At 44.5% G+C, this 27,274-nt stretch overlaps 1 protein-coding gene across 2 annotated transcripts; it reads left to right on the top strand.

The window, feature by feature from the left end:
• Positions 1 to 10,586: 10,586 nt before the first annotated feature.
• LOC310777284 (grainyhead-like protein 2 homolog) lies at positions 10,587 to 26,208 on the top strand. Of its 2 annotated transcripts, none has more exons than XM_083637594.1 (15): positions 10,587 to 10,900; positions 11,675 to 11,864; positions 12,747 to 13,202; positions 13,298 to 13,353; positions 13,664 to 13,913; positions 14,085 to 14,196; positions 15,772 to 15,866; positions 20,666 to 20,824; positions 20,950 to 21,007; positions 22,358 to 22,497; positions 22,579 to 22,616; positions 24,352 to 24,443; positions 24,572 to 24,657; positions 24,870 to 24,934; positions 25,075 to 26,208. In XM_083637594.1, the coding sequence occupies exons 1-15, from the start codon at positions 10,887 to 10,889 to the stop codon at positions 25,187 to 25,189; spliced, it is 1,926 nt and encodes a 641-aa protein (XP_083493720.1). In that variant the 5' UTR covers positions 10,587 to 10,886; the 3' UTR covers positions 25,190 to 26,208. The 2 variants fall into 2 exon arrangements, with proteins under 2 accessions (XP_083493720.1, XP_083493721.1); XM_083637595.1 differs by having other exon boundaries at positions 10,588 to 10,900; positions 13,664 to 13,820; positions 25,075 to 26,207.
• Positions 26,209 to 27,274: the final 1,066 nt, after the last annotated feature.

Genomic DNA, 27,274 nt, shown 5'->3' with positions numbered 1-27,274 from the left:
ACCGTCACCCTCACAGGAGCCTTGCGGAGGGGCGTGTCTGCTGATTTGACGTCACTTTTCCGCATGGACACTCGCGGTCCTCGCCGATGCGGGAAGCATAATTCCAGTTTAAGCCTCCCTCTGAAAATACTGCTAACGCTGGCTAGTGGCTATCCTTAACATTAGCTCGCTATCTTGGGGTGATGGTTTCGCAAGCGTTGGCTAACCAACACTCTTTAAAACAGGGGTGTCAGACTCATATTAGGTAGAGGGCCGGATTTGTTCAACTGAGACCTCATGGGGGCCGGATTTTTTTTTTACTAAAATCAATTCGACTCATTTACCCATTTACTTCACAAAAGAAATACTGCTCTTTCCATTTCTCTTGAAACTGCCTGCATTCCGTGTCAACCTTTCTCTTTTTCGACAGCATCTTGCTCAGGGGCGGACTGGGATCATAATTCAGGCCGGGCATTAGATACCAAGCAGGCCAGGCCGATACGGGCCGACGCGCGTGCCGGCGTCCGAAATTTTTGCCGTTTGAAGCCCAATTTGGGCCAAGTCCAATTTTACAATGAGATGCACCCACTTTAACCCTGAATAAAGTAATAAAACCACTAGTAAACCAGTAGGCGGCGCCTGGCCTGCTGTTCAGTGAGTGGCCTGACTGCGGGCACAATTTTTTTTTTTTTTTTTTTTTTTTTGCAGGCCAGGCCAGGCCAGGCCAGGCCACCGGGCATTTGCCCAACGTGCCCGATTATGCAGTCCGCGCCTGATCTTGTTGATTCTTTTGTTTTTTGGTAGGTAGCTGAATGCGCGATTCAATTCCAGCGTGGCATCATGGCGGCTTTGTTTACACCTGATGACCTACTGACATACTTCCTTGTAGTGCAGGTTAATTAACTTATGAATGAACTCTTAGCTTGCTTATTAGCCACACGTAGTTCATGATAATGGGGTGCGAATTTAATAATAATAATATTTAAAAAAAAATTTTTTTTTTTTTTTTTAATATTCCAAAACATCTCGCGGGCCGGATGAAACCTGCCCGCGGGGCGGATCCGGCCCGCGGGCCGTATCTCTGACATCCCTGCTTTAAAAGGTCACAGAGGGAATATCCACACTTTAAAATGTGTTGGTTAGCTTAAAGCACAATCAGTTATCAGATGTTTAAGTAGCTAAAAGTACATTTAATTTCAACTAGGGTTGCCAACCGTCCCTTAAAATACGGAATCGTCCCGTATTTGTAAACAAAAAGACGTGTTCCGTATTGAACTGATACGGGACACGCTTTGTTCCGTATTCGAGAGACACTGTAGTACAAAGCTATTTGAGAGAGTAAACTCCACAGAGGAGTCTGTCAGCTGGCAGTGGCACCGCTGCCTCTCCACCTATGTAGCCGGTGTCATGTTACAGCAGCCTAGCGAGAGGCTGTGGACAGTGCGCAGGACTGGGTTCCTCATTCACCAGGAATCACAATGCCATTGTTTTTTCACAATGTCAATATATTTAGATGTGATAATAAAGGCTTCGAGAGCCTGGTTTAGGTACCTTGAAAGTGCTTGAATTAAAAGCTGTACAAACCCTGCTTACAACAGTAGGCTATTGCAGGTGTAAGACTTGTTACAGTAATCAGAGATATCCTTAGCCCCATAACGTGACTCCGCTACTGTACTCCGAGATATTCTCGTACAGCAATCATCGTCACACAGCATTTGAATCCTCAATAGGTGGAAAACGCTGTTAAAGGAACACTCTGCCCATTTTCAACCAGCTTTGTGTCATTAGAACATCAGTAGTATATCAGAAAACTGTAAACTGTTTTGAAGTCTGTCATTTAATTTGACAGTTATTGAGTGTTAAAGTGTGGACCAGTGACATCACTGGTCCACACTAACTCAAATTAATAACTCATTAACTCAAATCAACTCTCAATAACTGTCAAACTAGATGAATGACTTCAAAACCGTCATCTAGTTTGACAGTGTTTGAGAGTTGATTTGAGTTAATGAGTTATTAATTTGAGTTAGTGTGGACCAGTGATGTCACGGGTCCACACTTTAACACTCAATAACTGTCAAATTAAATGACAGCGTTTTCCACCTATTGAGGATTCGAACGCTGTGTGACGATGACTGCTGTACGAGAATATCTCGGAGTACAGTAGCAGGCAGCGTCATGTTATGGGGCTAAGATATCCTCAGTCTAATCCATACTGTAGCGATCCGGGGTTTTGACATGTAATGTGGTGATGCGGTGTTTAGATAGGAACTGATGTGTGGGGGTGTTCCTGGGGGAAATGGTGTGTAAGTGGGCTTCCTGTCTCGTGGCAGGAGTCAGTCTGTATATGTGGGAGAGCTGGCTGGTCGTGTGTAGAGCTAGCAGCGAAGCTACCGCTAGGAGCTATGAGAATGAGCCAAGAATAAAAGTCTGTACCAACGATAAGTCTCCTGGTTCCTGGACGAATACCTGAAACGTTACATTGGTGTCAAGAAGTAAAGCGGTATCGCCTCTGCGTCGGCCGAGAGGGGATTGGGTGAGAAGGAACGGCGGAGAAAGTTGGAATTGACAGCTTTTGAGCGCTCGAGCGACCTAGCGGTAGCAGGCTAGCTGCGTGTGCTAGCTGCTAGGAGCACCACGTGCGATGCCGCGCGACGGAGAATGGCCGTCGCTGAACGGGAGGAAAGGGGAGCTGACGACGGGGATCAGCTCGGTGCTTGCGGGTATGGAAGCCCATTTGTTGAAAGAAGTCAGAGGGCTATTGGAAGCTACGCCTGCCTGGGCAGAGGAGCTGATGAGGGCGCTGCGGGAAGTCATGCAGCGTGTGGACTTGCTGAGCACAGAGGTAGCGCAGTGTGGAGAACGGCCGGAGGAGCCGCAACAGAGACTGTGTTGGGCATGTGGGGGACCTGGTCACCTAGCGAGGTGGTGTCGCAGCGGTCCCGGGGGACAGACCAGGTACGCGGAGCAACGGTACTGGGGACGGCCGGGTCTCTGCTGGTTATGCGGAGCATTGGGGCACCTAGCCAGAGAGTGTCGAGAGGCTGTCGGGGACCGGAGGACAACGGGAGAAGAGAGACGTGCAGGCGGCGGGCAGGTGAGACTCTGTTGGACTTGCAGTTCGCCTGAGCACTTAGCCAGAGAGTGCACTGAGACTTTGGGGAACGGAGGAGACACACAGCCGGAGCGGAGCAGCGGAGCAGGGGAGCAGCCTGAGCAACAGGCAGAGGAACAGCGGAGCAGCCTGAGCAACAGGCAGCGGAGCAGTGCAGAGCCGGTTATACAGGTCAGGAGAGTGTGGACTGTGTGTCCAGATGGACGGGTGTTGCTAACGCCGGAGGAGCCTAGCTGCTCTGCACTCCCCACGGTAGAGGACATCATCATCAGCGACGAGACCATCAGGAGAGCGGGGATCGTGTTGAACAGCCAGAGGGAAGAGAGGGACATCATCTGCAACGCTGTTACAGTCGGGGGAGCGGCGCTCGTGTCTCCAGATGAGCGAGAGGGGTCAACGCCGGAGGAGCTGGCCCAACCTAGCTGCTCTGCACCCCCCACGGTTGCTGCGCAGAAAGCCGAGGTGGAGATCGACGCCGGTGGTGTTCGCCCTGCTGCCCTCAACACGCCGCCCCCTGGGCCTGGGGGAGGGGGACGAGAGGACTGTTCAGAGGTGTCCTGGAGGACGACGTCATGGCCATCTGGGAGGTCGACGGGCGTGAGTGGAGACGCAGGCAGGCGGAGGATGCGGATATCGGACCGGTGCTCGCGGGGGTAGCGGCCGGACGCCGGCCCCCTGCGGAGGAGATGCACGCGTGTTCCGGTGCCACGAAGGGACTGTGGAACATGTTTCCGGACCTGCGTCTGGATGAGGATGGGCTGTTGGAGAGGGCAGGGAACGGGTTCAGGGGGTTCCAGATGGTGGTACCCAGCTGCCTGCGGAAATTGGTGTTACAGTGGGCGCACAGGGGCCGCAGCGGTAAGGATCATGATGGGCCTGAGAAGATGCTCTGCGAGGTTCGTAAACTTTTCTACTGGGGCAAACACAAGGAGGACGTGCGGAGCTACTGCAGTGCGTGCAATGGCTGTGGAGCACAGAAAAGGGACCAAAAAGAGTCACCCTGCAGGGGACTAACCCCACTGGGGGTTGAGAGGGACTAGAGTGCTAAAGGTGGGACAGAAGCTTTGAAAGGGGGGATGGAAATGGTGGTGGTTTAAATGGATAGTAAAAGAGAAAAGTAAATAATGGAGAGAAATAATGTAAATGTTGGGGGTTACTGTTAAATTGAAATGTGTGTAAAAAAAGAAGAGAAATAATGTGAAGGGGACGGGCTTGTGTTGGATTGAAATGTGGGTGAAAAGGAGTGTAAAAGGAATGAAATGTTGTGGGGAATAGAATTTGATGTGGTGACGGGGAAAAAAGATGTTGGGGAAAAAGTGTTGGTGTGTTTTGGTACAGGGGGATATGTGTGGGTTGTGGGTGCCAGCGTGGGAGCTGGGCTTTTTGTTGGGTGAGGAGTATGTAGCGATCCGGGGTTTTGACATGTAATGTGGTGATGCGGTGTTTAGATAGGAACTGATGTGTGGGGGTGTTCCTGGGGGGAACGATGTCATGTCTGTATATGTGGGAGAGCTGGCTGGTTGTGTGTAGAGCTAGCAGCGAAGCTACCGCTAGGAGCTATGAGAATGAGCCAAGAATAAAAGTCTGTACCAACGATAAGTCTCCTAGTTCCTGGACGAATACCTGAAACGTTACAATACTTTTCAATAGACTAATTGTCCTTTTATTCAGAAGATTTCATCTGAATCTAAAATGTTTTGCACTAATGTTAATGATGTAAACTCTTGCAGGTCTGTCTTTCCAAAAGAATACCTATGTAAAATTGCTGTTTGCACTGTTGAAAGAAATGTCTTGAATGAGTAGGCTACATACCAATGTGAAGATAAATTAGTAAAACGTCATCTGCACTACTGTTTGTTTTTCTTAAAATGTTGAATTCCATAGCGAAAAAACTGATCAAAACCAGGATTGTGTGTTTGCATGGGTAGCCCCCCCCCCCCCCCGATCCGCCCCCGTCTGGCAAGCGAGCACTGCTTTTAACAAAGTAGTTCTGCTTGCTAATGCTGGCTCATGTAGGGTTAGCCACACAAACATAGACAAAATATATCTGTCTTTAATATCAGGAATGAATAATGTCAGGAAACGCGTTTGGTAAAAGTCTTACCTGTAGAAAATAAATATATCTCACAAAGATGGTTACACTCAGCTCCTTCCGCCTTCTTCTTCTTCTTCTTCTTCTTTTACGTTTAATGGCGGTTGGCAAACAACTTTCGGGTGCATTACCGCCACGCGCTCCTTCCGCCTGTGTTTTGCCAACGAATAATAAGCAATATAATACGTTCCGGTGAGGTTTTTCAAAGTAAAAGAACGATTCTGCACAATTATAGAGCAGACAGAGGCGATCGAAAAATGATTATTTTCCACATTAAACTAATAAACTAAGCATTTAAATGAAGCTATACAATACAAATTATGTTTCTGTATGACAATAACTGTTTCAATAACATTGAACATAACATTCTTCTCAGTATCTTAATAGATAAAAGCTGTTCACTGGAGTGCATAGCCTTTACAAATTGGACACTGGACAGGTTTGTGTTCAAAGTGGGAGCTTGCCAAACATATGCACACGCTCGGGTAGACCTCCTCTATGACATCCCACACCCAAAGTCACTAATGGTGACATTTCTGGACAGCTATTGGACACTGGACACCCCCGTGTCCAAGATGTCAGCACAAACCATATATGCATGCGCTCGGTTAGACCTCCTCTATGACATCCCACTCTCAGCTAAGGCCAGTAGGAGTAAAAAAAAAAAATGGCGGCCCGTCAAAGGCACTAATGGTGACATTAGTGACAGGTCCCAACTATATGGGACGCGTGATTTCTAACCCCACATAGGATAAGCAATAACCACGCCCTGTGGCGCCGGGATTGGCCAGGAGCAACACTGGAGGGCACGCAGCCCAGCGATTTCATGAACCAACTGAATAGCTCTTGAGAACGGACAGCGATTTCGAGAGCGGACATTGAAATGAATTATGGTCACCTACCTTCCTTAGCATAGTAATAATAATAATAATAATAAGTATAATAATTGTAATTACACAATGTAGGTAGCCTACACAATCTACAAAAACATGCAATAATATAAACGGTGTTGTGTTCAACGTTCATAGCTCATATAATATAATGTATCATATCGTTAATTTCAAGCTCAATTCTTACCCAGAGAAAAGGTACAGCACTGAAAATGTAACAAGCAATAGTTTTTTAAACATCTTTACTTTAAAAGATGAAAAACCCCAGGTGCTTTAGTCCCAAGCTTCAATGCTCCTGGCCAATCCCAGCGCCACAGGGCGTGGTTATTGCTTATCCTATGTGGGGTTAGAAATCACGCATATGGGACCCGTTTTTAGCCTAACTGAAAGAGGTTAGGGGTGATGGGTGACTCGCCCGGCTGGTTTCCCCTTGCATGAGATCCCAAGTACATCGCTTACAAGCACATAAGCACCTTACATGGCTGGTAACACCACTATAATATTGAATGTTGATTATGTTCGTATGTTTTCTTTTCTTTTCTTTTCTTTTCTTTTCTTTTGTCTGAGCCTGTTTGTTTCGTTTTGTTTTGAAAATAAAATATTGGAAAAAAAATTAGGGAGGGGGTTAAGCACTGCCTTTTCATTTTCTCCACCCAGATTTATCCTGCCAGTCCCGGGGATTGAACCGAGGACCTTCCGGTCACAAGCTCACTTCTCTAACTGTTGGGCCACCACTGCCCATCATCAGATTCAAACATTAATATAATAAGTAATACGTAATATGTAATTTGTGTTTAATTCAACATTAACTAACATTACTTCTAAATGGCTTATAAACTATAAGCTAAACTCAGTAGGAGTAGAAAAAATGTGGCAGGCCGTCAAACCCACCCAAAAGCTCACTCAGTGACATTTTCGAACAGTGGCAGCTTGCCAAACATACACTTTCGGACTCTATTGGATGTTTGTCATTCAAAATAAATTGGTGAGAATGTAGGCCTATGCTTTTAAAAGACATTGAAATACGTTCATTTTGTACATTGTACATTGCCTATGTATATGCACAGAAAATATACATTCATGACAGAAGATAGTGCAGTCAAATGAATCAAAATAAAACAAACTCCATTTTCTATATACCAACAGTGTTGTGATAATACAGTGTATACTGTCTGAATCATATTCCTGATGTAATTTCTATGTACAACTTTACAAGTCTATTGAACTGTTTTCCTATGACACATATTGCGGCCTATTGCGGGCTATGTCCAGTGTCCAATAGCTGTCCAGAAATGTCACCATTAGTGCGTTTGGGTGAGTTTGACGGGCCGCCATTTTTTTTCCTCCTACAGGCCTTAGCTGAGAGAGTGGGATATCATAGAGGAGGTCTACCCGAGCATGTGCATATGTTTGGCAAGCTCCCACTTTGAACACAAACCTGTCCAGTGTCCAATTTATAAAGACTATCCACTCCATTGAACAGCTTTTATCCATTTACATAGGCTACTGAGAAGAGTGTTCTTAATGTTACTAAAACAATTGGTGTCAAACAGAAATATAATTTGTATTGTATAGCTTCGTTTAGATGCTTTGTTTATTGTTTTAATCTGCAAACTAACCATTTTTCTATGCCTTTTAAAAACATGAATTACGCAGCTTTTACTCTGAAGGCTGAACGTCCAACCCGGAACTCTTATATTCGCTAGCTCAGTTAACCGGAAGTCTTATATTCGTTCACACACTGACGGAGCTGAACCTTCCCTGGTTTGTAGTTTAGTTTGTTCCTATGCTCTCGTGCGCATGCCCATGCCTTTGAGAGTGAAATTGTGCTGCCTTCACGTGTTCCTCGTGAGGTCCAACCTAATACCCCAAAAAACACCTTGTCGCCTTTGATTAAAGGGTTACAAAAATGGTTACAAATATATATTTGTAAGACTTATGTGATGACATGTTAATTAATTTGTTAAAATATTAAAAAGTTGATCAATTAATATTACAACCAAATCGTGCATTCATGTTATAAAAATAGATATATTTCTGACAGCAAGTCAAGGCAACATTGGTACCAGAGACGTCCTGTGACAGAGATGCTGCAGCGCTACGGAGGCATTGACACTTAAAACCTCCATTACAAATAAGCAAATGTTTTATGAGCTTAAAACAAACATCCACCCCCCACAAAACCTAAGTGCTGAAAATAATCTGAATACCAAATTCGCAGAGTCCCATCCCATCCCGCATGACATTTTCTCTGGCTGTATGGTATAGGCTATATATATATAGGCCTATATATATGCTATATTCCATTACACTCATACTTGAGGGGTGTGTTCATTGATGGTAAGCGTCATGCACCTCCCTGACTCATTAATTTGAGTTAGGCCTACTGGAACTTGAAATTAAAACACTGATGAAAACACTTGAAACACTTGTATTGTGTTACACATTTAATTAAATGTGTAACACAATACAATACATACAACAATACATATAACGGGTTAGACAGTTCAGTTCATGGGCACCTAAGGGTACACATAGCACCTTCTATACACAGCCTATGACAGCTGAAACAGAGCAATATTTGGCAAGCTGTTTGGCATTGCTCTTAGACATGCCAGCAATGTTCAGACCACTAATGGTTAATTTATGTAGCTACATGCATGGCCCAGACTTCGAATATGAGCACACAGAGTGTCGGCTTCCGTAGTAGCCTACAAACCTAAAAAAGTAGCCTAAAAACACAGCCTACCTCTAGAATCATGACCTCCTTGTGACTGCTGTCAACATAAACAACATTGGGTGTAACCTATTGATAGTATTCTGTTACATCACCACATGGCCATCTGGTAGGAAAATAGCAGGTGATTGTAATCAATTAACAGGTCATTACAATCAAGTGACATAACCAGCCAATGAGCTGTGTGTATTATAGCGCCATATTGGTAGGAAAATGCTTGTGACGTCATGGGAATATGAATTGGGGATGCAGGCAAAGCATGGCAAGTAGCTATTCACCTTATGTAGCCACGACCATTTGACCCGGTTGTGTGGTCGTGTCACGACTTCTGGCAAAAAAAAGAAAAAGAAAAAGGCTGGCTGCTCCAATATCATCTAACTCTGAATTAACTAATAATTTAGCCAAATGTAACATACCAAATAAAGCAAACGGCAATGTCTAAGAATGCAACGCCATGTAACTGTCTTGTTAATTCTCGCATTCCAGGGAATTAGTCTACATTAATGTCTGCAGGTCTTATAGACGTAGCCTACAGTAAGTGGCTCGAGTGCAGCTCGGAGGAGAGAAAACCATCTGAAGCTTTCTTTGTTGGAGTCCATGTATGTTTTACAAGAAAGTGCTCGATAATGTTATCTGACCTGGCTAACAATGGATACTCCGCTTGCTTGCTGTGTACCGAGCTCAAAGTAGTTTTACCCCCTGCACTGTCCGCTACAAAAACAACTCTCTTCTTCTGACATTCTTTTGTATTTCGCGCCGTGACCGCCGGAAGTGTTAAAACAACCCGGAAGAATTTGGCCCACCGTATGAACATAAGGTGAATAGGCTAATTGAACCATTCTGGTAACACTCTTGAATGTTTATTGTTGCAGTAGAATCTTTCGTAGGCTACTGCATCCAACACAATGTAAACAATACGGTCATGGCGAGCAAAGTAGGCTACAGACTTTTATATGCACCACTACATCCATTTGTAATATGTTCAGTGGATTCTAGATGATGCTCAGGATCTTGATGGTTTAAACAAAATGGATTATGAGTGTTGGGATACCAGGTTGACAGATTGTAGCCTAGTTGGTAATACTTGCAGTCTTGTTTTTGTTTTTTTAATATAGGCTATATATTTTATTTTACATTTTAACATTTTATAGAACAACACACAAAGAAAGAAAACAAAAACAGGCTCAGACACAGAGAAAAAAAATGGAAAAAACATAATATTATTAGACAGTCTACAACTGATTGAATGAGACACAAATAAGGGTAGCCTCAAAAAGCACAAGTCACTGGTAGGCTATAGCCTACAATAATTCCAGGTCTGTATGTCTGTCCATTGCGTATCTTGAGAACCGTTTGTCGGATCGACTTCAAACTTGGGGAGTGCACTTAGGGGGACCTGGCAGAGTACAGGTCCCCCCCGGGCCCCGCCCCCGCCCCCGCCCCCACGGGGTGGTGCATCGTGGGAACGGGCACTGCACTAGCATGCCCTTCTCAAAATAAGAACAAAATGTGACAGAATCCAAGACAAAGATGTCGTATTTATTGTCACAACGGTAGAACCCAGGTTCAGACAGAGATAATTTGCCATTTGCCTTAATGGAGAATCTCAATATTTTGTGTCTGCCTTCCTCTTATTTCTGGTCACGTCCTTCTCCTGTGGGTTCCACCTATAGGAAGGCGGCTCTGTCACCTGTGGAGCTGTGGAGGAACAGTGAACCAATCAGGAGGGAGATTCCGTTTCCTTGTTTACATAGTCGCTCAGGTGCCGCCCGCGGTGCCCATCTCCTAATTTACAAACTTCTCTCCAGACAGGACATGGACCTGACCCGCAGTGCACAACAACCTTAGCATCGCTTTGTTTGTCTGAATTAGCTTAACAGGTGGTATCAAGGAAATTCGAAGATATTTGATATGTTTTCAGTGGGTGTTTATGGAAAAAAGCTGAGTAAAGCCAGCCTCATGCGGGCCTAGCTAATCCTCTGTCAACTCGCTCTCTCCGCACTAACCTGCACAAACTAGAAAGTCTAGTTTCTCAAGCAAGTCCTGGAAAGCCTTGAGAGTCCTGGAGGCAACATGGACCTGGACAGGTAAGGGAGGATCATAGCCTACATTTTTATTTGATAATAAAGTTCTAGCTTTTTTTTATTAAATCTACACTTCACAAACACCTCATGCATGTTATTTCTGTTATTGCTTAGTTAAAATATGAGTATTATATAGGCCTATAGTTTTTTTTGCCTTTTAGTTGTACAGTATTGCATGTAGGCAACATGTTTTTTTTATGTGATCCCTTACAACAATTTAGAAATGTCACAGCAAAAATCTAAGCCTTTAAAGGAATATCATAGGGATGATGTTATATTATTGTAGTGATCATAGGAAATAAAGACACCATCAAGTACAATAAGGTCAGTATAAACTCACTATTGAGCACCACAGACACACTAGAAGCTCCTGAATATTAGTTATATACCAGAAAATGTGTGCCCTTCGAATGCTGAGAGTTTACGGACAGTGTCCCTTATAATCAGCAGCTTCTTATTGAATAATATATCTATTTTGAAAGGTAGTTCTTTGATTTTCCCCATAATTGTGATTAGTCAGCAGCTTCACATTCTGACAGTGACTCAGTGGTTTGCTGTTGCTTCAAAAGTGAGCAACGCAATTATCCCTCAAAGGAGATCTTACATAAACACACATCACAAGGAGAGGGCGATTTGATTGAGGTTTGGTGAGAACCAGCCCGGAGCGGACTTGGTGGCTTGGCAGACAGCCTCTCTCACGACAGACCGGCTCTGTCGCAATAACTCATCATTGTCTCTCGCCAATGTCGCCATTGTCTGACTCTTGTCCTGTCCCAGTAAACGGCTGGTGGTGGTGGTACCAAATGAAGTGGCGGTGCCCTCCTCCAGGAGAGTGTTCAGCAGCGAGGACGAGGCGTGGAAGACCTACCTGGAGAACCCTCTGACCGCAGCCACCAAGGCCATGATGAGCATCAATGGAGACGAGGACAGCGCCGCTGCCCTGGGCCTGCTGTATGACTACTACAAGGTGTGAAGAATTAATACCACAATAAATCAGCTTCATGTTGATACATGATGATATTTGCTAAATGCAAATCATGTGAAATTGGGAAATCCATGTTCACCGCATTGAACTGCATGGAAATATACTGTAATGTAGGAATATTTTCAAATGGTATGCCCTAATTTGTTCCTAATCTGGTTTTGTGTGGAATTCTAATTAGTTTTTGCTTTATCATTCATTCAGTGTTTCTCAAACTTTTTCACACCAAGGACCACTAAACTGACGCAAATTAGACCATGGACCCCCATTTGACAAGATTTTAGCTTTTCAATGTTTTATTACAGAAACTGTATGAAACCCATAACCAAAATAATAGTTTCGATTTTGCTGGGGATCCCCTGGAACCCCCTCAAGGACCCCTGGGGGTCCTCAGACCCCACTTTGAGAACCACAGATTTAGACAACACAATTATGTATTATAATAACTTGATATCATTATTTCAACAAAATAATTGTATTGAAAGATGACAATAATATTGAAATGCTACTCACTTTACCAAGTGAGGTGTAATCTCACCTTGTTGTTTTCTCTCAAATACAGTATATAGAGGAGATGCAACATGCTCCCTAGTTTGAGCTCAGAGCGATGGCATCCCCTTTTACCCAACTATCAAATCTCACCTTTATTATGTCATATGACTCAAAAAGCTTTCTCCACCCAGAATGTTTCTCACCTCATTGGAAGACATTTATCTGTATGATTCCTGACTCACCACCTTGGCTGAAGAAGGCCTTTTGGCTGAAACGTCCGTTGCTGCTGTATGTCCCAGATGACATATTAAACGTTTGAAAGGACATTTTAGTGTGCTGGCCTGTTCTTTTTTTAATCTGTATGATTCCTGCCAGGTTCCCAGAGAGAAGAGACTTGCTCCCACCAGCGTTAAGCCCACAGACCTCTCCGCTGCTGGGCCCGATAACTGTGGAAGCTTGGAGATACTGGACCACCACCTCCAGGCTTTCAGATCCATGCCAGTCAACCTCTCCCTCAACAGCACCACTGCTACAGAGCATCAGGGCTCCAAGTACACTGCTATCGGTCTGACAGGAGAGGTCAGAGGAGGTGAGAGTGGAGGCGTGGCAGCTCTAGCTCTGGTCAAGACGGAAAACCCGATGTCCACGCCGGCCTACATGAAGTCCTGTTTGGGGGGGTCCTCCTACCGAGCGGAGCCGAGGGAGCAGATACGGATGGTGTATGATCAGAACCGCTATGATATGAGCCTCCCCGCTTACCTGAAAGATGACCAGAGAGAGAGAAGCACTCCGGACAGCACGTATGAGGACACTTACGTGGGAGAAGGAGAGGTGAGACTTGGTTGTGGTACTTGGGGGAAAGGGGGTTAAGTGTAGCATTGTCTCTGTCCCTGTTGTGCTTCTCAACATCCATATTTATTTGACAGAGCTACAACCCAAGTCCTTCCTCAGGAGTTGATGAGTTCTGCTACAGCCAGCCAGCGTAAGTCACAATTCAGATTCAAACAAAAGGCATTAAACGTGCAGAATTATCAATTCAAGAGATTCACACTGCTTTAAACATTTCCCTTTGAAACAAATGAGAGCTGCTCTCACACTGATTCAGAGGTATTTTGTTTTAGAAAGTAGTATAGCTGTGCTATTCCACTATTTGAAATGTCAAAAAGTCCATATTTTTAGTACTAAATAAGAATAAAGTTCCCCAAAAAGCAATTCCTGCTGTAACAGTCTTATTCTCATGCAATGTAAAGAAGCCTAGGACAGGCTTACCCACATGTCCTCCCTCCCTGCAGTGATGGCTTCCAGTATTCTCTGGAGGCCAGCATGTCCCTGCGGCAGCGGCAGGCAGAAGGACCGATGGCCTACCTGAACCGAGCCCAGTTCTACGCTGTGACGCTGAGCCAGGCCGGCGCCAGATCCTGCCTGCGTCAGCCCAGAGGCAAAGTGCGGGTGAGTGGGCCACCGCCGTCATACGGGAGCCCGGCCAGTAGTGAGCAATGCACCACGGGAGGCTCTGAGCTGCCGCGGGAGAGTATTTTACAGGTGAGGGAGGGGAGGTGGGCAGCAGGGTGTAGGAGGAGGTAGAGGTGTGTTAGCAAACGACAGTGACCTCTCACTGTTGGGTATAATTGTGACATAGCAATCTTGGGAATTGTTGTATTTATTTGATCATTATTCTGTTTCAAATTGAGTGTATCGTTGTTTCCTCTGCAGAGTGTTATCATGGTGGTGTTTGGTGAAGACAAGTGCAGAGACGAGCAGCTGAAGAATTGGAAATTTTGGCACTCCCGCCAGCACACCGCCAAGCAGCGGGTCCTGGACATCGGTAAGGTCATTACCGCTGTTCTCCTCTCTGTCAAGCTCGAATGCAGCCTCTTTATGGCACAAAACGATCCGAGTCAACCGCAGCTTTGTGGGTTTATGGGTGCAACAGATGGGGAATATGCAAGGAATTTGAAAACCACATTTACACTCAGGTGCTGAATATCTCATTTAGAATCTATACTGTAATAAACAAGACAAAAACACACAGGGCGAGGGAGAGAGAAGGTGGCAAACCTGCTGGAAAACTCCAAAAGAAACCCGACACAGTTGAGCCGATTTGAATAACGGTCTCTTCCGGATTCTCACAGCAGCCCTGGGAAGAGACCGCCGCTGGATCTCTATTTGAATAGACGTTAATGGGAGAAATGGGCGGGGGCCTGGACTGGGGCCACATCCTGGCACCATCAGCCTGAGACAGGCCTCGACTTGCATTTGAGAATGCATTGGAATGAACTGGAGGTGTCAAACACTACGGCGACGGCTTTGTCTTTGGCGTTCCTGCTGAGACCGAAATTAAGACTATTACCTAATGTAGATGGGTGGGAATTAGCCTGCTTGCTCAGCAGTTTAGTGTGTTAGGACCATATGAGAGTCTTCACCTATGTACACACACACACACACACACACACACACACACACACACACACACACACACACACACACACTGTATACAATTGAGTATGTGGACTTTGTCTGTTTCAAGTTCGAACACAGAACGTGCGATCAGGCTGAAACCTTCAGCGTGTGTAAAGGGCACCCCTGTGGGTGACCTGATGGAGCCGGATTTTCTAATTAGGCTAATTAGCTAATGATGTGATGTCATCAGTGATGTCATCAGTGATGATGTCATCAACGATTATGTCAAAAGTGATGTCATAAGGGCGCACACACACACACACACACACACACACACACACACACACACACACAAAAGGAGGCATTGTGACAAGTGACTTATGTCATCAGTGATGTCATAAGTCACTGATGATGTCATAAGACACTGATGATATCATCAGTGATGTAGTAAGACTGATGGATGTAAAGTTAAGGGACACACACACACACACACACCTGCACGCATGTAAACTTAAGGGCAATAACATTTTGTGCACACACACCCATGTGCGCCAATAGAGGAGGCGAGGCCATGCAACAGCTGCGTATGCAAGCTGCAGGGCCAGCGAGCCCGCTAGGAATCGAGCGCTATATATATATATATATATATATATATATATATATAATGCGTGTGTGTGTGTATATATATCGTGGATTTCATAGAGTATATTCATACTTAATAAGTATGTAAGTATGACATAAGCATGATAAGTATGACATGGGACAGTTCCATAGCAGCTGTCTTCTGCCATCAGTGCCTTTTTGGTTGTGAATATTTCCCTGTAAATCATTTCAAGTACGTTTGACATTGACTTCCAGCGCCGCCCCTCTCCTCTTCTTTCTTTTTGAACATGTCACAACTGTGAAAGTCAAGTGAAAGTGGCCTGTAATGTTGAACGCGCTGTTGACATGTTACCTCCCACTGAGACTGTGTTCCCTCTGATCTCTGCTTCACATGCAGCTGACTACAAAGAGAGCTTCAACACGATTGCGAACGTGGAGGAAATTGCCTACAATGCTGTCTCTTTCACTTGGGATGTCAATGAGGAAGCCAAGGTAAAAAAAATAAAATAAAAAGTGAGGTTGTGTTATATAAACCAAAGCAAGAGATGGCTGGACTGAAAGTGAAATGAAATAGCTTTCTCTAATGTCCCCCCCCCCCCTGCTTTCAGAGCATTAACCTGACAGCCACTTCACATCCATTAAACTGTTGACAATTTGGATGTGCTTTTTTTGGTTCTTTTTGTAAGGACAGAGTGGCTCATATGGGTGGAAATTGCTGAAAGAAACCAAAAATCTTACTCTTTAGCCACCCCCCCCCCCCCACCCTTTGTCCTGAAAGAGGGTGTGTCTGTTGCTTTGTGTTTGGTCATTACATGGGATCTCAGACATTGCAGGGGACACAGCACACAGCAACAGACCATGAAAGCACCTGCTCGGATTTCATCTTTGTAAAGGTGGGCAGTTGGTCAGCAAACATGTATGGGGTGGACACATCCTCAGGCTATAGGGCTTGGGGACATGGTGGACACATCCTCAGGCTATAGGGCTTGGGGACATGGTGGACACATCCTCAGGCTATAGGGCTTGGGGACATGGTGGACACATCCTCAGGCTATAGGGCTTGGGGACATGGTGGACACATCCTCAGACTATAGGGCTCGGGGACATGGACACATTCTCAGGCTATAGAGATTGGGGACATGGTGGACACATCCTCAGGCTATATGGCTTGGGGACATGTATGGGGCAGACACATCCTCAGACTATAGGGCTTGGGGACATGGTGGACACATCCTCGGGCTATAGGGCTTGGGGACATGGTGGACACATCCTCAGGCTATAGGGCTTGGGGACATGTATGGGGCAGACACATCCTCAGACTATAGACCAAATCACCGTGACGTCACCATGTAAACAAATTTACTTCCGGGTACCACTTGGGAAAGGCGGCAGGTTTAAATGTGCGTGTTGTCATATAAATGCTGTCAAACCCTCTCGTTGTTTTCGGCCGACTACTTTCAATTTAAATGGTTAAACGGTTGGTAAACATGCTTGTCCGACGTATCTAGCCTTTCTTCTGCGTTAGTTTTATGTAGTGTTAGCTAGCTAATAAAGTTTGTTTGTCTGTCAAACTCGCTGTTTTTTTACGTTACAGACAGAGTAACCTCGCGTCACCAGGCTCTTCTCGGCGAGAAAGAGCCTGGTACAGACAGAGCTACTGACGCCAGGTCAATTTAATTTAGCTTCAAGTCTACTCTAGTCTGGTCCAACAGGTAAATTAGCTAGTCTGGTCTCCACTAACGTTAGTGAAAGTGTTGTTATGAATGATATTAAACAACAACACAACACGGACGAACCATTTTTGTCTTCTTTGTCTGTTTTTGTCTTCAACATGTCAGTTTGTGCCGTCCACCGCCATTATAATGTGTGGACCTCAGGGGTACCCGGAAGTAAATGTAAACATCCCGCTGATTTGGTCTATAGGACTTGGGGACATGGTGGACACATCCTCAGACTATAGGGCTTGGGGACATGGTGGACACATCCTCAGGCTATAGGGCTTGGGGACATGGTGGACACATCCTCAGACTATAGGGCTTGGGGACATGGTGGACACATCCTCAGGCTATAGGACTTGGGGACATGGTGGCTGTGGCTCCCATTCGGCTCAAGCGTTCCACAAACAGACTTGCTGACAGAGAGGTCATAGGTCATAGGCGCTCTGTAGATGAGTTTGACTGTTTGCAACACACCTCTTCACTCCACTGCCTATGGCCTCAAGTGCTTAGTGACCTCATATGATGAGGTGGAGTGGCGTTATGATATGATATGGTTTGATGACACCTGGCTACAATAATGTAGCAATATGTTGAAAATATGGACTGTATGTGGATCATGTGTTATAGTGTTCCAAACAGGTGTATTGATCATTAGATTTGCATAGATGGACAGCAGGCGCATCGCTGACATACCTTCAGCCTTCACTGAAGGTAGTTACAGGAATGTACACTACAGTACCAGTTAAAAGTGGACACATTGCATTTTTCTTTATTTTGACCATTTTCCACATTTTAGAATAACAGTAAAGACATCAAAACTATGAAATAACACAAATGGAATCATCATGCAGTGACCAAATTATATTTTAGATTCTTTAAAGTACTGTAGCTGCCCTTTTCCATGATGGAAAGGCAAAGGCTTTGGAACGAAATTCATACATATGCTCAACTTCAACTCTTATTATTATTATTATTATTATTATTATTATTATTATTATTATTATTATTATTATTATTATTATTATTATTATTATTATTATTATTATTTTGTTTGTTTGTTTGTTGAGAGAGCACATCTCTCTTTTATTAGTCCGCCTGGCTCTGAATTGGGTGCAATGGGCCACCACAGCATGGCTGAGATCTTTCTCTGTCTCAAAAATAATTGGACGTCCAATCAGGCGATGATACAAAACTGATATTTTTCCAGGGGAATGATTAGTTTTGTGTTTTTGTTTTGGCAGGGATCCACTGTTGCCAAGCAACAATAATCATCATCCTTGTGGTAATGGAGTGAGAGATGTGTTGGTTGGTGAGATGAGAGCTGCTTCCTGCAGCCCAATGCTGTGTCTGTGTTTGTTTGTTTGTGTCAGGTTGAGCGGTTAGCATTGAACATCCACTTTTCGCGCCCTCGTTAACCCATTGCTTATTGGGGGCATTTGAACGCTCAAACATGCTGTACAACACAAAAGCCCTCCTACACTACACACATACACACACTACACACATACACACACTACACACACACACACACACACACACACACACACACACACACACACACACACACACACACAGTCACGCTTGCACCACCACATCCTTCTGGTGAAATAGAAATGGCATGGGCTTGTGGAGGTGTGAATTTGTGGAGGTGTGTAGGAGGCTCATATGTGCTCTGCAGGTTGAGGCATGATGTTGTTGATGCTGCGTAGTGGGAAAACTACCGTTATCCGTCTCTGCAACACGCCGCTCGCTCAGCCGGTTTGTCCTGTTGAACTGGGAATGTCAGCAGGAGTCCACGGAGTTGTTTGAAGTGGCTTGGCATTAAAACAGGAAATTTCACAGTTGGGCATGAGAAACGATAACACCCTGTAACTAAATGAGTGAGGAGGATAACCCCAAGTATTGTTGTTCATGGTGAGCATTTCATGGTGAGATTTGGATGAGATGTTATGAATTCCCTTTTTGTTGTTGTTCTCACATCCTTCAGATTGATTTGTTCAGCAAGGCAGCAGATGTGCTCTGCTGCATTATTAAGGGCTGGAAAGGGTGATGCTGGAGCAAAGCCACGCATTTATCAAAGTTGTGACTTTGAGGGTTCTGGTGCATTATTAAGCCTCCAATACTTACACAGTATTTGATGTCATGGAAATATCATTCACATTGGTTTTTCACACATTGGAAGTATATTTATGAGCACTTTCTATGTTGTACGAGTATTGAGAGTTTTCAGTGACATCCCCAAGGCTTTTCCATATGTTCATGACTGTCTATTTCGCCCGACCTGCCCTCTCTGGCCCTGGACTTGGGTCATGGCTGAGAGAACAAACCTCTCACTAGTAGATTGGGATCTGGCTCGCTGCTTCAGACTGGCACCACTTGGCTAACAGTTTCAGATCTGGCTAGCCATCTCAGAGCCAGGCTGGCTGTAAAACTCACTGAGCTTGAAGATGACGGGCTGATAACGAGTGCTCACATTTAAAATGGAGATAGCGTTACCTTAATATTGACCTTAAACATTAGCTACTACCTCAGTTTTACCTACTCCAGTGAACTGAAGGGAAGACTGCCATAGTTTGTGTTATGGCCCATTTCCACCGCAGGTAGTAGCGCGGCCCCGCTCCGCTCGACTCGATTTTTGGTCTCATTCCACCGGTCAAAAACCTGGACAGCCCGGGTTGAGTCGGGGTTGAGTCGTGCTACTTTTGGTCCCTGCTTTGTGGGCGTTCCAGGGAAGACTTCCATCGTTTGTGTTAGTGGGAAACACACTTATTTCACCTGAGGACTGACTCTTTATTTGTATATCTTTATTTCTCTGCTTAGGAACTACTGAGATGTTTTGAGAAGATGGTTTAAAACGTGTTCAAGATGTCAGTAAATAAGACATAAGCCAAGTATGCTATCTCTCACAGAGACACTGATAATGCTTCTCACCCACCCTCATAGTAGACCAGTGGTTCTCAACATGGGGCCTGGGGACCACCAGGGGTCCGTGAGGGAGTTCCAGGGGGTCCCCAGCAAAATTGATGAATTGTTAAACTTAAGCATTTTATTTACAATAAGTTAGATAATGTAGAAGAATGAGTGTTTTTGATCATAATTTCACTGTTATCTCTTTTACTCATATCTACCTGCAATACAGATAGTCATGGAATCCTGGCCTAAATCATATCTATTAAATTATTAAAATATTCTAAGATTTGGGTCCAAGAGTCTCATCAAAAATGATGTGGACTAATGTGGACTAAACTAGGGGTGCTTGATATGAAAAGGAAAGAATGTATACTATGAATGATCCATAATTAAACGTCTGTCAGGTCTATATCTCTGTGAACTGTCTGAGCACAGACTTCTAATCAGCTCTTTGCCCGCTCTTGCCCCCCCTCCTGCACCTCTCTGTCAGGTCTATATCTCTGTGAACTGTCTGAGCACAGACTTCTAATCAGCTCTTTGCCCGCTCTTGCCCCCCCCTCCTGCACCTCTCTGTCAGGTCTATATCTCTGTGAACTGTCTGAGCACAGACTTCTAATCAGCTCTTTGCCTGCTCTTGCCCCCCCTCCCGCACCTCTCTGTCAGGTCTATATCTCTGTGAACTGTCTGAGCACAGACTTCTCATCACAGAAAGGCGTGAAGGGGACGCCTCTGATGATCCAGATCGACACTTACAGCTACAGTGGTTGCAGCAGCCGACCCATCCACAGGGCCTTTGCTCAGATTAAGGTCTTCTGCGACAAGGTAAGCACAAACCACAGATTTTTAAAAAACTTTCTATTGTATTTCTGCCTATTTAATACTCCATACCATACCCAATACTCCATACTTTGATGCCATTGAACCCGGACTGTGTGTGTGTTGGGCAGGGGGCTGAGAGGAAGCTGCGTGATGAGGAGAAGAAGCAGCTGAGGAAGAAGACCAAAGGTGAAACTAGAGCCGTGTTCAAACCTGTTCCTTATTACAGAAATAGTAGACTATATAGTGTGTTGACCTTTTTTCTTTTACTAGTGTCCGAATTCTCATCTTATATAGTCCACTATAAAATACCCACAATGCACTGCGATTTCTAGTGAACAGCAAATTAGTGTCCTAGAGAGAGAGTGGCGTCAGCGGAGGACCAAAATGCGAGACTCATTAGCCAATGAACAGCCAGGAATGGGTCTCGCGCTACTTTTGCATGCTAAAATAAAGCTGATAATGTACAATTTGATTCAAGGGATGAAAAACCCTTTCAGAGTACAACACAAACTGTCCATTTTGCTGCAACTCGACAGTGCTGCTTAATCCAGGACCTTACTTCCTGGAACTCTTGAGAGTAAAAAACTGATCCATTGGAGTGAATGGAGATGTCGGGACTCTTCTATCTACATGGCTCTGCAGCAAATGTACTCTCTATTTTCTCCCATATATACCACAATGCAATGCGGTCTTGTTTACCAAAGGAGAAGAAGAGTGAGGTAGTGTCCAAAACTCATTTGATCGTTTCCATAGACCGTAGTTCACTATATGATAAACACTACATGGGGAATAGTGAATGAGTGAACCATTATGAACGCAGCTCTTAGTTCTGTGTTTAGGGATGAGGCTCTTCTTCTTCTTCGTCTTCTTTTTCTTCTGTTTCATTGATATTTTCTACTACTGTTATTTTCTACTACTACTAGTAAATACAATCTGTCTATCAATCTAAATAGTGATACATTGGTAAATTGTATAATAGAAATATAAGCTTCATTTGGCTCTTTGCTAAAAACAGTTTACAAAGTGCTTTCCAGGAAACCATAAAATAAGTCATAGTACTAAATAATGAGAATCAATTAAGTGGAAATCATAAAGAAATACAATAAAATTGAGAATATAAAACACCAACAGGAGATTAAAAGGGATGAGGGGGAAAAGAGGTCCAGTCTTCTTCATGGATTCAAGATTCAAGATTCAAGATTTTTTATTGTCACTCCGTGGTACAAGTATCACGTGTGAAATTATTGTGCTGTGGACTCCGTTTACAACATAGTACAAATATAACAGGGTATATGGGTGCAAAAACAACAAGAGACACAACAAGCAATAAGGCAGTAAAGTGATAAGACAAGTCAGAGACAGTGGCATATTCACTGCACATAGGTGCACATGTCATGTGCATACTTTAGACGTGCTTAAACATTTTAAATTCGACGTATTTGACGTACAGGTGCAAATAGCATATACCTAATTAAACATACAATTAAACATTAGACGCTCTGATTGTTAACCCTGCATGTTGTCTCTCTCGATCAGGGAAAAATGGCCCTCCGGGGCCGACGTCTCATGTGAAGAAGACTGACGGCACGCTGTTCAAAAGCCTGGCCGACCTGGACTCCCAGCCTGTCCTGTTCATCCCAGACATCCACTTTGGAAACCTGCAGAGAGCCGGACAGGTGAGGGAATCTCTGTCCCTCTGTCTCTTCTCTCTCTGCATCTTACGTTGTACTTCATGTCATCTTTTACTCCATTTACAGGTCTTTGCTTTCAACACAGAGGAAGTGGAGAGAGACGGGTGAGTGTCTTCCGGTTATTTTGTAAATGTTTGAATGTACCTGTGCCTTATTTGTTTTAACTTGTGCATACCTTTTTCTGTGTGTGAGTTAGGGATATTCATTTCGAAAAAAATTCATAATCGAAATTCGGGAAAATTAACGATCAATTATCGATTATCGATAATGTTAATAATAATATTTCTTTTAATATTTTTTGTATATATATATTTTGTTTTTATTATTATTTTTTATTTTATTTTACAAAATGCCTATGTGCGAAGCGCTATGAAGCGCTTTTCAATCCGCCTGGTAAGTGCTCTGTGAGGGAAGCGCATGGTATAGCTGGCTCAATCACATTGATCAGGTCTCGATAAGGTTCCAGACAGGTGATCTTTTCTTATGCCGGACGAGGCGCCTTCCTCGTTAACCAGGCTCGGATCTACGCTGTTCAAGTGGTGAATCATTGGCGTCTAGCCGTGTTGTACTTATAAAAGGCATCACAGTTCTTGCAATGAACAATGTCGTCTTTTAACTCGAAATGGTCCCAAACAAAAGTTTGCTTCGCTCGCTTCATTTCCTCGTTTGGCTGAGTGCTAGTCTCGCTAGCCAGCCTCTCTTCCCTTCCCTCAGAGAGTCTGGCGCTGCAGGTTTCCATTATGGGATTGCGAAAAAAATGGTCTGTTTGGGTAAACCAATCATCCTCGTCTTGGGCGGTGCTTAGCGTTAGTGCCATTGGAAAATAGTTTCGGGGTGGAACTTGTGCCGAGCAGGCCTTCTTTATTGCACAATCCAAATTTTCTTCAAAACTTGCCATTTTCAGTTAGCATGTAGGTTTCTGCCGTTAGCTTTCTACGCTAGCTAGTTAGCGTCGTTGTTTTCACATTCGGCGGCCGGGAGCATTACAGCGACACACATGGGAGCTGATTGACATATGGTCGGAGCCAATGAACAGAGCGTGACAGAGCTTGCAAGCGGGGGAGCGGATATCCTGCTGCCACCGAAACAGCCGCTCGAATGGGAGAGCAGCTTTAGAGCAGGGGCGGGCTGATCCCTGTTGCCTGTTTCCACGACGCCAGACTCTGAGGGAAGGGAAGAGAGGCTGGCTAGCGAGACTAGCTGAGTGCTGACAATGTGCTTTTTTCTGTTCTTCTCACCGCAGCAAGCCCAGTGAGACCACGCCTATAGCCCCACCAGAGGTGTTTTGTTCAGTTGTCTCATAGTCCCATTGCGCCCTCACCTGGTTGCGACCACGTAGTGAAAACCAATGTAGTTTCAGCACATTTAGGCCTATTTGATTTGATAAAAAAAAATATTAAAAATCGATAAAAATTCCACATGATCGAATCAATTCCTTAACGATCAATTATCGATTTTCGATTATTGATGAACATCCCTAGTGTGAGTACTTTGAGAGCAACGGAAACCAGTCAAATCCCTTGTATGTGTACATACTTGGCCAATAAAGCTGATTGTGATTGTGATTTTGACCGCGGTGCTTTGCTCGCCGCACCACGTGTCACCAGCGCTTTACTTTTTAAATGTCTCTGCATGGCCACAACATCAGTCTCTGTGTTGTGGCGTATTTCACGGCGTCTTGTTAAATGGGATTGAGACAATCTAATTCCCTTCAGATGGCGTTGCGTCTGTTAATCATCAGGATTCACAACGGCATGAAATTGTATGTTATGACTTGGCATCATCTCATTGTGTGTGTGTGTGTGTGTGTGTGTGTGTGTGTGTGTGTGTGTGTGTCAGGAGTGTCAAGGTGAAGAGGGTATCGTGTCGTGCTGAGGAAGACCTCTGTCCACCACAGCCTAAGAAGTCCAAAGTGGAGCTGGAGAGGAAAGGTTTGTGAATGTCTCTCTGCATGTTTAATAAGTAAGACTTGGAAGCAGCACTGTATCGAGGATTGGTGTCGATATGTCATTATTTCTTTGAATGCGTGCATTTCTAACTACTTTTCATGCGTCACCAGTTCTGCTCTATGTGAGGAAGGAGGGCGATGAGGTGTTTGACGCCCTGATGCTCCGCTCCCCAACCCTCAGGGCCTTGATGGAGGCGGTGAGTGCTGCTCAGGTGTTTTAGTTTGGAAGGTCTGCACTTCTGTGGGCAAACAACTTGCTGCTATTGTGCCTGAAAAGATCCCTCTATAGACCTAGAGTAATTCAATCTGTAAACAGTGCTTGCTAGACACTCCCAGCACCCATCATCATGCTTAAAATGCATTGTTTCTTCCTTTTATTTTTGCAAAACTCACATAGCTTTTCTCACAGATCTCAGAAAAATACGCAGTACCTGTTGACAAGATTGCCAACGTTTACCAGAAAAGCAAAAAAGGGTGAGCGAGTCAAACTCCATAGAAAATAACTTGTAGATTGTACTAAACTTAACATAACATAACAAGGCTTTTCCTCACTGGGGATATGATCTTTAAATGTGATTGTATTCTGGTGTGTCTGTGTGTTCCCCGTCCCTCAGGGTGCTGGTGAACATGGACGACAACATCATCGAGCATTACTCCAACGAGGACACCTTCATCCTGGCCATGGAGAGCTCAGCACACTCACTGCGGGTCACTCTGTCGGAGATCTGACCTATCGGAGATCGGACTGTGGGCGTCAAACCGCAACAATGCATTCACTGTTCCATTGCTCGTCATGCTATCAAATGGAGGTGGCCATGTTTCTCTGCAGGAATCTTCAACTTTGACCAGTATTAGCTGACAGTGCCAAAGTGTCTTCTCTGAGGAAGAGAAACAGTAACTAGTTTCCCCTCTAAGCCCCTGTTTCCCCACCAGACAGAGAACAGGACTATATGGATCAGTGGTTGGATCCTGGGCTGCAGGAGAGCTCCTGCCTCTGGTACTGGCAACACAGGGTTAATGTTTAAACTACCAAACGCATTGCATAGGAATTCACTTTCTAACACTTTGTTGCATCATAAGAACCTCCATGTTCATCTTTCAAAATTGTCCCCCCCCCATGAGGGCAATTAATTTAGCGCTTGTGAGGTTCAAGACATGGAACGTAGTCAAGTTCTTAATGTAAGTCACCACAAAGCATCCAGCCAACTCGATATGTTTCATAGGAACAAGACAACACAATGGTCTTACTGGGTGTGGCGGATGCTGCAGATGCTGGACAGGCTCAATGTCTTGCTGGAACTGACTGTTAAACTGACAAGTCTGAGGTAATGGCGTATTGTTTTGTATGTACATGTTTTAATTGTGTTTAGATGGTCCCTGAAATGGAATGAATAAATGGTTATTTTACTAGAATGTTGATTGATTGGCCATATTATGCTGAACACCAAAAATGTTTCCAATCAGTGGCAGCAACATATGTATTTCCTTGGCTTACATTATGTGGTTGGTGTCTATGGAAACATCATTAGATGAGGTGCCATTACTACAATAGTCTCCAGGATGCTGTTTTAATTGTTTTGCTTCCTCTGTGTGTCCTGTATTTCCATCTAACTGAAGAGGCCGAAGCTTCCTCTGTGTGTGTCCTGTATTTCCATCTAACTGAAGAGGCCGAAGCTTCCTCTGTGTGTGTCCTGTATTTCCATCTAACTGAAGAGGCCGAAGCTTCCTCTGTGTGTGTCCTGTATTTCCATCTAACTGAAGAGGCCGAAGCTTCCTCTGTGTGTGTCCTGTATTTTCATCTCACTGAAGAGGCTGACGCTTCCTCTGTGTGTCCTGTATTTTCAACTCACTGAAGAGGCTGACGCTTCCTCTGTGAGTCCTGTATTTTCAACTCACTGAAGAGGCTGACGCTTCCTCTGTGAGTCCTGTATTTCCATCTCACTGAAGAGGCTGAAGCTTCCTCTGTGAGTCCTGTATTTCCATCTCACTGAAGAGGCCGAAGCTTCCTCTGTGTGTGTCCTGTATTTCCATCTAACTGAAGAGGCTGAAGCTTCCTCTGTGTGTCCTGTATTTTCATCTCACTGAAGAGGCTGACGCTTCCTCTGTGAGTCCTGTATTTTCATCTCACTGAAGAGGCTGACGCTTCCTCTGTGAGTCCTGTATTTTCATCTAACTGAAGAGGCTGAAGCTTCCTCTGTGTGTGTCCTGTATTTTCATCTAACTGAAGAGGCCGAAGCTTCCTCTGTGTGTGTCCTGTATTTTCATCTCACTGAAGAGGCTGAAGCTTCCTCTGTGTGTCCTGTATTTTCATCTCACTGAAGAGGCTGAAGCTTCCTCTGTGTGTCCTGTATTTTCATCTAACTGAAGAGGCTGAAGCTTCCTCTGTGTGTCCTGTATTTTCATCTCACTGAAGAGGCTGAAGCTTCCTCTGTGTGTGTCCTGTATTTTCATCTAACTGAAGAGGCTGAAGCTTCCTCTGTGTGTGTCCTGTATTTTCATCTCACTGAAGAGGCTGACGCTTCCTCTGTGTGTCCTGTATTTTCAACTCACTGAAGAGGCTGAAGCTTCCTCTGTGAGTCCTGTATTTTCAACTCACTGAAGAGGCTGAAGCTTCCTCTGTGTGTCCTGTATTTTCATCTCACTGAAGAGGCTGAAGCTTCCTCTGTGTGTGTCCTGTATTTTCATCTCACTGAAGAGGCTGAAGCTTCCTCTGTGTGTCCTGTATTTTCATCTCACTGAAGAGGCTGAAGCTTCCTCTGTGTGTCCTGTATTTTCATCTAACTGAAGAGGCTGAAGCTTCCTCTGTGTGTCCTG

The sequence above is a fragment of the Poromitra crassiceps genome (assembly GCF_964638095.1).
Source record: "Poromitra crassiceps genome assembly, chromosome: 1".
Classification (NCBI taxonomy): Eukaryota; Metazoa; Chordata; class Actinopteri; order Beryciformes; family Melamphaidae; genus Poromitra; species Poromitra crassiceps.
Note: the sequence above shows the minus strand (reverse complement) of the source record. Positions and strands in the feature narration are given on the sequence as shown.

Coding starts and splice junctions, on each gene's coding strand:
- LOC310777284 (XM_083637594.1), top strand. Junction 22,617..24,351: donor GAGGAAGTGGAGAGAGACGG/GTGAGTGTCTTC, acceptor TGTGTGTGTCAG/GAGTGTCAAGGTGAAGAGGG. Junction 24,444..24,571: donor AGTGGAGCTGGAGAGGAAAG/GTTTGTGAATGT, acceptor ATGCGTCACCAG/TTCTGCTCTATGTGAGGAAG.